The 14,256-nt window shown below is 40.5% G+C and overlaps 1 protein-coding gene across 3 annotated transcripts in view; it reads right to left on the reverse strand.

Annotated features, from left to right (window-relative positions):
* CCDC25 (coiled-coil domain containing 25) overlaps positions 1–14,256 on the reverse strand; it is a 39,712-nt gene that overhangs the window by 18,432 nt on the left and 7,024 nt on the right. For 2 of the 3 annotated variants that reach the window (XM_047855962.1, XM_047855964.1), the window contains 3 exons: positions 10,609–10,648; positions 5,360–5,411; positions 172–247 (listed from right to left, as the gene is read on the reverse strand). In XM_047855962.1, coding sequence (XP_047711918.1) covers positions 172–247; positions 5,360–5,411; positions 10,609–10,648 — 168 coding nt within the window. Of the gene's footprint in view, positions 1–171; positions 248–5,359; positions 5,412–5,518; positions 6,520–10,608; positions 10,649–14,256 lie in introns of those variants that run through there. The other variant, XM_047855963.1, reaches the window with a different exon arrangement.

The raw sequence follows: 14,256 nt of genomic DNA on the forward strand, positions 1-14,256 counted from the left end.
AGTTCTCTGATAGGTAGCAGAACTGCCACTTGAAAGGACAAAACAGGGGAAAGGCATACTACATATTATTCCTTTGACTCCAGCCAAAGTCCCCGACATATTCTCTGAAAGTATTCTACTTCAGACACAGAAATCGGTGTTAATTCTGAAAACACCTCTAGGAAAACTGACCTTGAATGCTATTGGCCTTCACGAGATGGGCACAGTCCATCAAGACTTCCTTTGGGATGTCTTCTATCTTTTCCCCCTGAAACAAAAATAAACCAGATGGTCGACTACCTTGTAACTGATCGATACTGGAGCACTTACAGGGTTTTAGTGCCTTACGAAACACAATTTTATTAAAAGCAGAGACTCTTCACTATATTTCAGAACACTGAAAAATGAAGTCTATTATGGGAATGTTTGAGAGAAGGCAGTACAAGTAATACAGAAAATACTAACACTTAAGAAGTGAGGAAAAAGGGTATTGAAAACCCCACACCACAATATTAACTATAATTATGCCTGAGTAACTTTCCCCTCTTTCTTGTTACTTTCTTCTCTTCATTCTTACTTCTAGAAACCGTGTAGGGAAATGGTGCCCTATTTTTGATAAGTGGAAGTCTTCTTTGCTGAGGTCCTTACGACCCTGCTCACAAAGAGACACCTCATAGTTTTGGCTGTCAAACATCTGGTAGGTCATCTATCAGCCTTAATTAGAAACTCAGCTCTTAGTGTGTTAGATACAACCATCCACCCTAAGGGAAAAATAATATTGACTCATTTTCTGTACAGATAATGTAACAAAGTCAAAGCTGAATAAGCAAAGCCATCCCAAAACAACAAAAATACTTCAGAGGCAAGAGCAATGGAATCACCTCAGTACTGGCTCCAACCAGGCATAGGATTAAAGAAGCACTTCTGTATGGGAACGAAATGTTCTTCCTACTAAATACTTGAGACTAATTTATACCATCATGTTTCTAAATTTGTTTTTGTTTGAAAATGGGGATCTCTCAAATACATAAATTGTGACCAAAAAATAAGTGATTTAAGTTTGCCATTACTTTAATGACCTATCTCAGGCTGTCCAATTCTCTGACCACTAAAATAAAGGATTCTGAATTTCACATCTTGATAACACAATGTCATTATTAAGAATATCAAACATTACACCAGGTTATAATATGATGCCTTCAGGGACTTCTAAAATACACAGAAGCAGACTGAGCCTACACTAAATAAATCAAAATGAGTAATTAAAAAACAAAACAGCTACTATGTTTTAAGTACCCACGTGCCAGGCACTAAGTAACTAGCCATGTGAAATAGTTTACCTTCACTTTAGCAATGAAGAAACGAAGCTTAGCAAGGTTAAGTAACTGGGCCAAGGTCCCCTAAATCTAGTAAGTGACAGGACAGAGGTGAGACATGAACCCAGGGCTAAAGCCATGTTGTAGCAACTGAGCCCAGAGTAGGGTGCTTAAGAAATTCTCATGGAAACGTACTTTCTTGGTCCTTGATGTCAGGCTACATCCTGATAGCCCTTCTTAATACCTGTGTCTGTCAGTATTCCTAAAGCAACCTCATCTTCCTGTTTTGCTACTTCTAATATAATATGAGCAGACTTTAAAAAAAAATCACTCAGCTTAGCATTATGAGTAAAGTCAGAGTAAACTCTGTGGAGAGTGTGAGGTGCCCTCAATATGTAAACGTCAGAATGTAACTGTGGGCTTTGTGCCATCCATGTTAATGAGATTAGAGACTCTTCTATGGGTTTTCAAAAACCAAAGCAGCCTAGGAAAGAATACTGCTGAATATCTGTGATCTTCAAGGTCTGGATTGAATTCAACAACAAAATTAACACATACGATGCTTAGCATGTGCCAGGCATTATCCTAACTGCCTCAGTCATGCTAGCTCACTTAATCCTCAGTAACATAGGTACCGATTGCTCCCTTTTACAGATGAGAAAACGGGCACAGCTAGGTAACTTGCTCAAAGTCACACAGCCAGTAAGCAGCAGAGCCAGGATTCAAATCCAGCAGTCTGGATCCTGAACCACTCTAGTCTTATTCCATCACTAACACGTACTTGGTACCTATTAAGTACAAAAGGCTATGCTGTTTACTATACAGATCAACCATGTAAATGGTCCCTAAAAAGCATTTATTTTTACTGAGCACATTATGTGCTTCCAAAAGAAAGTGAAATTAAATTTCTTTTCACACAAGGAGAAACTGGTGGTAATGTCAACTTGGGACTACTGCTATTACTTCCATTTTCTGACACAGAGTCTAAAGGAAAAAAGTTTAATCTGAACCAAGAGGAAACTTGGTAATACCATACTTTATTTCCTCTAAACTTAAAGTAGTTCCAAAATGGCAAGAAGTTGCCAAGGAGAATCCAGAGTTTTGTTCCAGCACAGAGTTCACAATCTTCCTCTTTTCCTTTACAACACAGTTCTCAAAAATATCAACAGTATAAATAAAGATGGGGCACAATGTTTAACCTTGCTAGTAAATTAAGAAGTGAATATTATAACCATAATGAAATAGCATCTTGCATTTATTGAAAATTTGTCAAAAGGTTGCCATATTTTTTAAGTTATAAAATCCCAGGAAGGTCTGGAAAACCTGTATATATCAGGTAGCATTTTAAGCTAGCGCAATATTTTTAGAGGGCAATCTGGTCTTTGAAACATCTCCCAAATGCTTCTATCTTCTGGCTCAGTGATTCTGCTTCTGAAAAAAAATTTTTTTTAATGTTTTTATTTTTGAGACAGAGACAGAGCATGAGCAGGGGAGGGGCAGAGAGAGAGGGAGACACAGAATCCAAAGCAGGCTCCAGGCTCTGAGCTGTCAGCACACAGCCTGACGCAGGGCTCGAACTCACAGACTGTGAGATCATGACCTGAGCTGAAGTCGGATGTTTAACCGACTGAGCCACCCAGGCACCCCGAGAATTATTGTAAAAAAACCCAATTCAAAAAGAAAAACAGAAAGTGGTTCATAAAAAAACTTCGCGTTGGGGATTCATGATGCTGAAAACTATAAACAACTTATATTCTGACAGGGGAGCCAGGTAACTGTGGCATATCAACTCAAAGCAACCAGTCAAAACAATAAATATGAAAATAATACAGTAACATGAAAAGTTTTCAAAACTGTCACATTAAAGAGTAATACAATCAACTAGGGGAATTAAAAATTGTTGTAATAATACAATCACCAGGATGGAATATAAATGGAGACAAAAGAATTGGAGCGCATGGCATGACATCACTGAAAGGCATGGGGTAAAAAAAAAAAAAAAGCAGCTTACAAATAACTTTGGAAAACAGCATTTCAACTGGAAACTGTAAGGCAAAAAGACAAAAATAATTGCACACAAACAGCATACTTTAGTTGATAAAGTTGTTTCGTATGGGGATAAAGCTTAACACATCTGAAGCCATTTCCACATATAGTGGGAGTCAAAAAGCAAATAGATGGTAGATGGTGGGAACAAAGCTTCTCACTGTGAGAAGGAATTAATAGAGAAGCAAAGAGAAAAGACTAGAATGGCCTCTATAATAACAGATTCATCACAGACATCAGTTTGAGCTCATGCTTAACATAGATACAGATAGAGAAACAATCCAACACATGAATTACTAACGTGGGTTAATATACATACATGTACTTCCTAGCTCTATCTGCTGAGGGGGCTTAGAAGCAATGACACTCTAGGAGCAGTGAGCACACCAAGTCCAGATCTTGGCTCCTAAATACAATTCCCCAGTGAAAGGAATCAGGGTTCCTTGGAGAAAGGCCCGATTCTAGGACTGGGGCAGGGAAAATACAAGAAGAGCCCACACCATCTTAGAGTGTCAGAAAGGAAGTGCTCAAAAACCAAAAGGACAGGAGCATATCAAAGGAACACAGGAGCCAAGCTGAAAGAGCTCCAACCAAAGCTGGAACAACTTCAGCAACCAAATAACATAGAACCGATTATAACCCGAAGTACAAAATAAATGTATGAGTCCATACTGATACATGTAAACTGCTGTATTAAATATGTAGGGGAGAAGAGATAGAATCTTCCTTCTAAGTTTATGTAGATACTCCCCACTCCAAGAAGTGAAGCTTAATTCCATCCCCTCCCCTGTGAGTACGGGTTGGACTCGGTGATCTGTGTCCAAATAACAGAGTATGGGAGAGGGGAGGAAACCTGGCAAACACTGGCCTGGCCAAGAGATGAAGGTTAGCATCACTGGTGGTAAATTCTACTAATGCACGTGCCCCTGACATGATGTGATGAGGAGGGCACTCCACTCCTGTGCTATTCTTCCTCCAAAACCTGTAACTCCAGTCATGAGAAAAACATCGGATAAACTCAAATTGAGGGGCCTTCTGTAAAAAAACCTGACCAGTACTTCTCAAATTGCCATGCTCATGAAAAACAGGGAAAAATCTCACACTTTCAGAGCGTGAACTATCACAGACCAGAGACTAGGCACACGTGACAACTAAACACAACATGGGACACTAGACTGGATCCTGGAACAGAAAAAGGACATTAACGGAAAAACTGGTGAAATCAAAATAGAGCCCGGAGCTTAGTGAACAGTAACATACCAATGTTGCTTTCTTGGTTCTGACAAATCTGCCATGGTCATGTTAAGACGTTAACAATGGGGGAAGCCAGGCATGGGGTATATGGGAACCCCATGTAGTATAGACTATTTCTGCAACTTCTCTGTAAATCTAAAAGCATTCCAAAATAGAACATTTAAAAAAAAAAAAAAAGGCAATACACATACCAAGTACGTATACCCTATAATTCAACTGTATAAAACATACGAATGTTAAGGCATTAGAAATAATAGTGGTCTTATGTTACTAGGAAACACTGCATCTTTTTCCTTTACTAGTATAATGCTGTGTTAAATGTCCCAAAGAAGCCCCTGATAACTGGGAACATCTATCCTTGGTGAGGCAGGACAACCACATGAGTGTGAGAAAAAGGAACCACATGTGATCTCCACTGGAGAAGACAGAAGGTCCAGAACTGTCAACTGAAATGAAAGGGAGAGAGAGCAGAGGTGACGAACAACACACCTAAAGTTGCAGGATAATTAGGGCAGTGGTTCTGGCTAAGGTACGTACACTATGTCTCCTTTCAAGTTTCAAAGTCACCAAAATTTCCCTTAGTCATTTTCTGAGTCAGGGGTAGGACAGCTCTTCATTTGCTACCTTTTTTATCTTTTGCATATATTTATTGTTTTAAGCAATTTAACTGCCAAAAAAAAAAAAAAAAAAAAAAAAGGACAGAGGACAAGAGAGGATGTTCATCACTAAAGAAAAAGCATGAGTCCATGTTTAAATCCAGTTACCTTATGTAATCGAAGGTATACATGAGCCGAAGAGAGTTTGTCCACGTGAAACCTACAAAGAATGAAAACTACTTTTAGCAAGAGGTACAAGACAACCATCTCCTCAGGCCCCTTGCATTTAAAGCATTCCAATCCAAAAAGTATTAACTCAGTGCTTACCACATGTCAAGCACCATGGGGAGTAAAAACACGATCACTGCCTCCAAAGGGCTCACTGTCAACTGGGAGAGGTAAGGTAAACAGGGCAAGTTCTGCAGCTGCATGAGACTAAGTGCCAAGCTGAATACTAGAGACAATAAATGGAAATGCCTTGGAAAGGGCAATTTTGTTTCAAGTGAGAAAGAGCTATCAGTGATCACAAACTTCACTGATGAACTGAGACTCAGAGGGTATCTGACTAAAACACAGGTCGTAGAGAAAACACAGGGAAAGGAATTTCAGGTGAGGAGAGAAGGGAATGAAAGAAGTCATCAAGATCCATGGTGTTGCAAGCCTGGGAGACCGGCAGGACTATAGAGGAAAATACTTTACAGGTGGAGAAGGCACCAGTTTGGGAAAAAAGATGAGAGGAATGGTTTGGGACGTCCTAAGTTCAAAAACAATCCAAAGAGAAGTACAGAGTTGGACGAGCCATAAAATGGGTCAGACCAACAATTCATCCCTCCTTGTATCTGACAATGGCACTAATATGTTTTCTGGGAAAGCACGGGGATTGCCCTTTATGATACAGTCCTAAAAAATCCCAATGTCCTAAATTTACCTTTCATTAAGCCTCTATCATCCACCAATTGAAAGAAATCTTTCTAAACTTAATTCCTTTTACACCCTAGTCTAACATTTGGAGATATTTACCAAATAAAGTTGACATTCCCTCTTTCCAGCTTCCAGAGATGCCCCAGAATTGTCACAACAAACAACGGTAACACATGATGGTCACTTTGGGATTCTGATAACATTAGTCATCTCTTCCTTACTCCTCACCTTTCCAGACTGAAGAGTGCTCAGTAAAACCCTAAGGAGGCACCACTACACCCCATTATATATTTCTCTAGACATTTTCTTAGCATTAATGTGTTTTTAGAAGTGAAAATGGTCACACACTCATGCCTACTGTAAGATGTGTACAGCATGATTCTTTTTTTTTTTTAAATTTTTTTTTTCAACGTTTTTTATTTTATTTTTGGGACAGAGAGAGACAGAGCATGAACGGGGGAGGGGCAGAGAGAGAGGGAGACACAGAATCGGAAACAGGCTCCAGGCTCCGAGCCATCAGCCCAGAGCCCGACGCGGGGCTCGAACTCCCGGACCGCGAGATCGTGACCTGGCTGAAGTCGGACGCCCAACCGACTGCGCCACCCAGGCGCCCCAGCATGATTCTATACAAATGGTAAGATTATGGTGTTTCTGGGGTGCCTGGGTGGCTCAGTCGGTTAAGCGTCCGACTTCAGCTCAGGTCATGATCTTGCCGTTCGTGAGTTCAAGCCCCGCGTCAGGCTCTGTGCTGATGGCTCAGAGCCTGGAGCCTGTTTCAGGTTCTGTGTCTCCCTCTCTCTCTGACCCTCCCCCGTTCATGCTCTGTCTCTCTCTGTCTCAAAAATAAATATACGTTAAAAAAGAAAAAAAAGATTATGCTGTTTCTAATGCCCTCTTAAGGAAGTTAAGCATTTTGCTAGTCACCATGGATACAGAAAAATACTCCACATTTTTGGCAGTCTGTGATACCTCTAGGTTTTTTTTGTTGTGTTTTTTTTTTTTTTTTTTAACATGTATTCGTTTTAGAGAGAGTATGAGCAGGGGAGGGACAGAGAGGAAGACACAGAATCCAAAGCAGGCTCTAGGCTCTGAGCTGCCAGCACAAAGCCCAATGTGGGGCTCAAACTCACAGACCGTGAGATCATGACCTGAGCTGGAGTTTCATGTTTAACAGACTGAGCTACCCAGGCGCCCCCTCTAGGTTTTAGTATTACCCATTACTGGTAACCAGAATTGGACATTGATTTATTTTTCTCATATAAAATTTATATTCCCTATAAGAGATTCCTACTGATTACCGTCTTTAGCTTGGCCTTTTCCACTGAAAAAAAAATGTGTTTTTGCAAATCCAGAAATTATGTATCTAATTATCCTCTTTCAGGATCTTAGGAAGCAAGTTCAGTTGAAAAGTAACTTGCCCCATTCTGACTTGTCTTAAGCTAATTCTCTATTTATAACAACTCTTTCCTACATACCCATAGTAAATCAATTGTATCCTGATTTTTCTTAAAGGTCTGACATGGAATTTTGTCCAAAGAAATACATAAATAATTCAATGTCTATCTGATGGAGTCATACATAAGTAATCGAAATCCTAAAACACACACGGGAATATCACTGCTGATGCACAGAGCAACTCCAGGCTGGGAGGTATATTGCTACAAGGGCAGGCGGAATGTGTGGAAGTGTGGGGCTTTGGTTGCACTGTAAATCAAAAAAGCCAGCTCTCTAAACAAACTATCTTGGGGAGGTTCCTTAAAAAAAACCTTTCCAAACCTCCCAAAATGTTTACTCTGAAAAGTTTAAATTATGCGCAGTATCGTTCCCTAGTTCCTCTGGTCCTTGTTATCGTCCTCTCCCTACTTAATCACTGTTTTCTTTACTGAATACAGAGACTAAAAAGTTCAGTAAATGAGCACCAATGACCTGGGGATGCGGACGCAGGGCCTCAGAAGCTGGGCCATTGAACTCCTGAAAGTGGGGTCCCTGGAGATACTATTCTTTGGGGGTTTGGAGGCAGTAAACACACACTATTTCTATCTTCTTTTGCTTAAAGATAAATTCAGTTCCATTCTCATTTAGTCCTGGGAAAATCCTTTCCTTAAAGGTGTTTTCTGGTATAAACTCAGATGTTGATATCCACGCAGGTGAAGTTCTAAGGTTTACCTCAGAGTGAACCAGGTTGAAATGTGCCTTGGGGAATATCGATCAACTGAATCATTCTTAGCATGCCCAGGAATGTTTCCAGGATTGACACAACAGTCTTGAAATTTAGGGCTGGCTATTCTACCTCACAGCAGACCTCGAATAGCTTCTCAAAGTAAAAGTCAATCACTTCCAGCAAGAGTCATGAATTTCAGGGTGTCAAAATGGGTATCTGTAGACACCAGTTTGGTTAAGTAGCATTCCAGGAGATAGTCAACCATAATGAAATCAAAAACCCAACTGAGAATACACAGGGCGTAGGCTGTAAATTGGAAATTTCTCTTCCACTTACTTAAGTTAAAAAAAAAAAATCAGGTAAAAGGCTGTGGCAAATTGACTTTTGTGGTACATCTGGATATGTAACCTTTTCCATGCAGGTGTTTATGCTTCAAACCTGACATGTTAAAACTTCACAGCAGATAACTACATAACAGATGCAGCCACGTAACAGATGCAGTAGCTCTAATCTCCCTTGACAGGATCTGGAGATCTCTGGGTTTTAAGAACAACTGGAATAATCCAGCCTGGTGACAGGTGCTCAAAATGGAGACACCAGAATGCAGTTATGTGAATAAATGTCCAGCAGAGATCATTTCTACACAGGCAAAGAGTTAGTTAATTAGGAAGTCAACAAATATTTTTTGAACACGTACCAGGTGCCAGGTCCTATGCTAGGTAACGGGATGTGGGACTGAACAAAACAAGTGATCACTGTCCTCGTGAGGCTTATGGTCTAGGGTTCTAGGAAGGGAAGCAGCACTCAATCCAGAAGCCCTCAGCAGTGCAAACTGAACACCTGAAGTGAAGGGGGTACCAAGCGGTGTCTCCCTTGATGACACTTGTTACCTGAGCTCAGCAGATGGGCCTGTGCTGGGACAGGGGGCAGATAAAAAAAAAAGACTAAAATTCCTCAGGTTTGTCATGCCTCTTGGTTCCTGGAGTGTGGATGTTAGAGATGGCAGACAGGAAAGCATTTCCTGCTTTTTAAGTTAGTCTCTGTGTAACAGTTTTCCTAATAAATGTCCAATGCTGTCCACTTCATTGAAAATCAAGCAACTGTCCTAAAAAGTGACAACCTAAACTCTGTCTCTGTAGGGAATTAAATGAAGGATTCGGGCCCACACTTGGAGAAAAGAGGTCTGGAGAGAGTTGCAGCAATGGCCTGAGGAAGGAAGGAAGTCACCCTCAGACAAAGAGCAGTAGCCTAAGGGAAGAACAAAATTGGTGATTCAGAACTAGAGCCGGCTGGGGGGCCAGCAACAACCACAGCAGATCTGTTCAGTTTCTTTTAGCCTTAGTGTCCTCATCTGAAAAATGGGCACAGTACTAATAACTATTTTACAGGGCACTGTGAAATTGAGTATATCAATAAGGTAAACACCTGCCAATACTTTGCATCTAGTTAGGTATTCAATAACTAATGACAGTGTTCATTATTACTATCATTAAAGCAAACAGGATCCATGTGCTTATCTTCAGGGACAGCATTTGGTAGAGGGGTGTTTGTGGAGTTGTGGAGACCAAACCCCACTCTAGGTGTAGAATTAGGCACCAGGACTCAGCAAACTGAGTCCGAGAGTGTTACATCAAAGTAACGGGCGTCCAGGTCCTCCTAAAAGGTTCCAGGTCTGAGTGGTAGAAACTCCCACGTGGCATTCTAAGGCAGTTAAAAAAAGAAAAGAATAAAACTAAAGTGAGTTTTTGGTTTGTTCTGTCATTGCTTTCTGGGCTGGGTTTTGTGAGGAGCAAATTAAATTATCTCAGAAGGCAAAGAAAGCATGATTATTATTTTTTAAATTTCCAGAAAATATTTTAGAAAGAGGGGGTAGAGCCTGGATTGAGACAGGACTAACCTCATGAGGGAGTTGAGAAGACAAAGGGAACCCAGCCTGTGTTTTCTATAAAGCTGGACCTGGTCAGATGCCCTATCTATTCCATCCACATGGAAGCTTCTATTTCCCTCACCACTTCTTGTGAAGCCTTCATCCATCTCCTCGAGAAGAGTGGTCTGAGCACGTGAGTGTGGCAGTCTCACGAAACCACTCTGAGAAGACACATCATGAGGTAAAAGAAAGCTTCTGAGGTCCAGCCTCCAACCTCAGGGTTGCTGAGACATCATCCCCAGTTGACATGGCGATTAGAAATGAAGGGAGCTGGCAGTCAGCTACTTACCACCAAACATGAACAAAACACAAAGTAGGAGTTTCAGTTTTCATCATAAAAGTGAGGTGGTTGGCCAAATCTGAGAAAGTATGTAATGCATAGAAAGCAGAACCGAAATTGTTACTTACCAAATATCTTCAGGCCAGCCATACTTTATTAGATCTTCGTCTAGAGTGAGAAACAAGAAAACAAAGAAAAGGTTAAAAAAAAAAAAAAAACTTGTCAAATGAAAATATGCCAAAGTTTATACCAATCCTTTCCACAACTGTTTCTCTCCCTTAATGGAGAAAAGAGTAGTTGAGAGAGGCTTTGATGCCTGAAAATAGAGAAAAAAAAATTTGTAAAAATAGTTTTTAGAGTTGTCATAATTGATATAATTTTTATAATACTTAAAAGAAAGTTCAAGATATTTCTAATTTTTTTAATTGTATTTACTTATTTTAGGGGGGAGGAGCAGAGAGGGAGAGAGTGCCAAGCAGGCTCCGCAGTGTCAGCATGGAGCCTGATGCGGGGCTCGATCTCACAAGCTGTGAGATCATGACCTGAGCCAAAACCAAGAGTCGGACACTTAACCGACTGAGCCACCCAGGCACCCCCAAAGATATATCTATTAAAAGTTAGTTAAACTTCAAATTAGAGCAGCTGAGAGGTTAGATGAGGTCTTGGGAAATTGATTCACTGTAATAAACTTATTTGTCAAAATGGTTTTGTTCATCAGTGAACTGTGTTTTACTTCTTAAAAGAGACCTCTTAATTATAAAATAGTAGAAAATTAGAAAAGAAAACCACCACCAGAAGTATAAAAAAGGAAATAGAAATCACCTAAAATTCTGTCACATATGAAAATAAAAATAAAATAGAAGAAATAGCTATAAGTTAAAAGTAACTGTCTCTGCAGGACAAAACAAGGACAGGATAGAAAATATTATTATGATACATATTCTGTTACTATTTGAATTCTTAAGCTATGTATTTCTTAGATAAAAGTAAAATTAAAAAGTAAAAAGGTCTTTGGAAACAATGACTACCTAATTCTACCATATGAATAAACTTTTCTATTGTTCACGTTTTGTTTTTTTTTTAAACTTTATTTATTTATTTTGAGAGAGAGAGAGCAAGCAGGGGAGGGGCAGAGAACAAGGAAGAGAGAGAGAATCCCAAGCAGGCTCTGCACTGTCAATGCAGAACCTGACGTGGGGCTCAAACCCACAAACGGGGAGATCATGACCTGAGCTTAAGTCAAAAGTCAGATGCTTAACTGACTGAGCTACCCAGGTACCCCTGGGCTGTTTTAATTACAAATGCTTCAGTAACTATTTTTAAAATAAATATGTTCATATTCCCGATTATTTCCTTAAAGCATATTTATATTTTTAAAAGGTAAATTATTAGTTCAAAATGCATACTTCTGTATTTTTAAGACTAATAACATATATCACTACAGAAAGGTAAGACCTATACACACGAATAGCCATGCTAATAATTAGAAATGAATTGTGTCTAATACAAAAGCATTAAAGTATTAGATACAAAGTTAAAAATTATAAGGTAAACAAAATGATTGATGTGATGACTTAAAATGTACCCAAGAAAGTATAATCTATCTAACTTGAATGGGGTATTCATTTTCCAGAAAAGTAAAAGGATGATAAATCTTGGATAATCTTAGAAACTGCAGACAGTAGGGGTGCCTGGGTGGCTCAGTCAGTTAAGCCACTGACTTCAGCTAAGGTCATGATCTCGCAGTTTGTGAGTTCGAGCCCCACGTTGGGCTCTGTGCTGACAGCTCAGAGCCTGGAGCCTGCTTTCCATTCTGTGTCTCCCTCTCTGCCCCTCCCCTGCTCACATTCTCTGTCTCTCAGAAATAAACAAATGCTAAAAAAAATTTTTTAAAAACTGCAGACACCATACATTTTCTGAAGGGCTTTGTATTAGCTTACATGGGAAGCTGAGCCAATAGCCAACAAGTAATCAAAAAAAGGAAAGGGAAATTTAAAAACCTCTTTTCCTCAGTCAGGCAATGTTTGGCCTCCTGGTGACACCTGCTGGCTAATAAAAGGAAAACATCTGAAAGCTTTTTAGTGAAAGAAAGTAAATTATTCAATTAAAAATGCACTGATGTTCCATCCAGCCCTTAGGCTGAAGTCATCAAGGCTATCAGGAATAAGTATGATGTGCTAGGAGCACTAGGGAATAGGGTGCTTTAAAAATGTAATCTCTTGGGGCGCCTGGGTGGCGCAGTCGGTTAAGCGTCCGACTTCAGCCAGGTCACGATCTCGCGGTCCGTGAGTTCGAGCCCCGCGTTGGGCTCTGGGCTGATGGCTTGATGGCTCAGAGCCTGGAGCCTGTTTCCGATTCTGTGTCTCCCTCTCTCTCTGCCCCTCCCCCGTTCATGCTCTGTCTCTCTCTGTCCCAAAAATAAATAAACGTTGAAAAAAAAAAATGTAATCTCTTTTTTACAAAGCAATCTAGGAAAGCTGGCACCTCCAAATGACTCAAAGGGATCCTGGGTTTTTTTTTTCCCACATACATTTTATTACTTTTTTAAAATTTATTTTAAGAGAGACAGAGTGGGGGAGGGGCAGAGAGAGAGGGGAGACAGGGGATACGAAGCAGGCTCTGCATTGTCAGCATGAAGCCTGAAGTTGGGCTTGAACCCACGAACAGTGAGATAACCACCTGAGCCAAAGTCGGACTCTTAACCGACACAGCAACCCAGGCACCCCTCTACATACATTTAAATGACAGCAAAACTCGACTCAAGTGGACTCTAGAAAGAATCTAAATTTACATCTGCAGACATAAATTCTATATTTAGATTTATATCTGTAGATATAAATTCCTACAACAGACATTTAAAGGATTCTACGTCAAGCCCAACCTAACCTGCTCCTCCTTGGCTCTCCCTAATCACATTTATGCTGCCCCCTCTTCTACTTCTACAGCACTTATTCATGTTGCTTCATTTCACCTATACTTTTTAAAATAGACATTTTTTATTTTACTCTTTCTTTTTGAGAGTGCGTGAGTGAGCAGGGAGGGGGAGGGAGAGGGAGAGAGAATCTTAAGCAGGCTCCATGCTCAGCGCAGAGTCCGATGTGGGGCTCGGACTCATGAACCATGAGATCATGACCTGAGTCAAAAAGAGTCTGCTGCTCAACCAACTGAGCCACACAGAGGCGCCCCTAAATTAGACTTTATTTTTGAGAGCAGTTTCTAGGTGCAGAGCAAAATGATCGAATACTTGTTTTTGCATGTGCCTCTCCACCTTTAATACTATGAAAACAGAGATTCCATCTTCCTCTTTGGATGCTCAGACAGGCTGGCGTATGGGTCCACACAGATAAGCTCTAGCAAACACTGAACTAAAATGGAAGGAAAAAAGAGACCTGGTGGGAATGTCACTGGCACAGCTGCCTTAGGTCAGTAACACTAGCAGCCCAGCAGTGTGAGCTAGTATCAAGGCAGTCCTTCACTGTAAGAAATGTATCAAGTCCCCTGCCCAGAGTTATACGGTGCAAAACCCAGGCAACCATACGTAGCAGCTCTCCTTTAGGTGCTTCTCAGTAACCTAAGTCTTGGGTTAGCATCCTTGATATGGTAGAAAGGAAAGCAGATTTGGTTAGGTGTGGATCCGTACCTACTGCAGATAACCATGGCTGGTTATAAACAGCCTCCTTGCTCTTGGTAATACAAGGAGCTAGCATCCCTGCTCAGCTACATTCATCAGGATGGGGCTACGAAAAAATACAAGTTGCCTCTGATGATGTAGGAGT

Source organism: Prionailurus viverrinus, chromosome B1 (genome assembly GCF_022837055.1).
Source record: "Prionailurus viverrinus isolate Anna chromosome B1, UM_Priviv_1.0, whole genome shotgun sequence".
Classification (NCBI taxonomy): domain Eukaryota; kingdom Metazoa; phylum Chordata; class Mammalia; order Carnivora; family Felidae; genus Prionailurus; species Prionailurus viverrinus.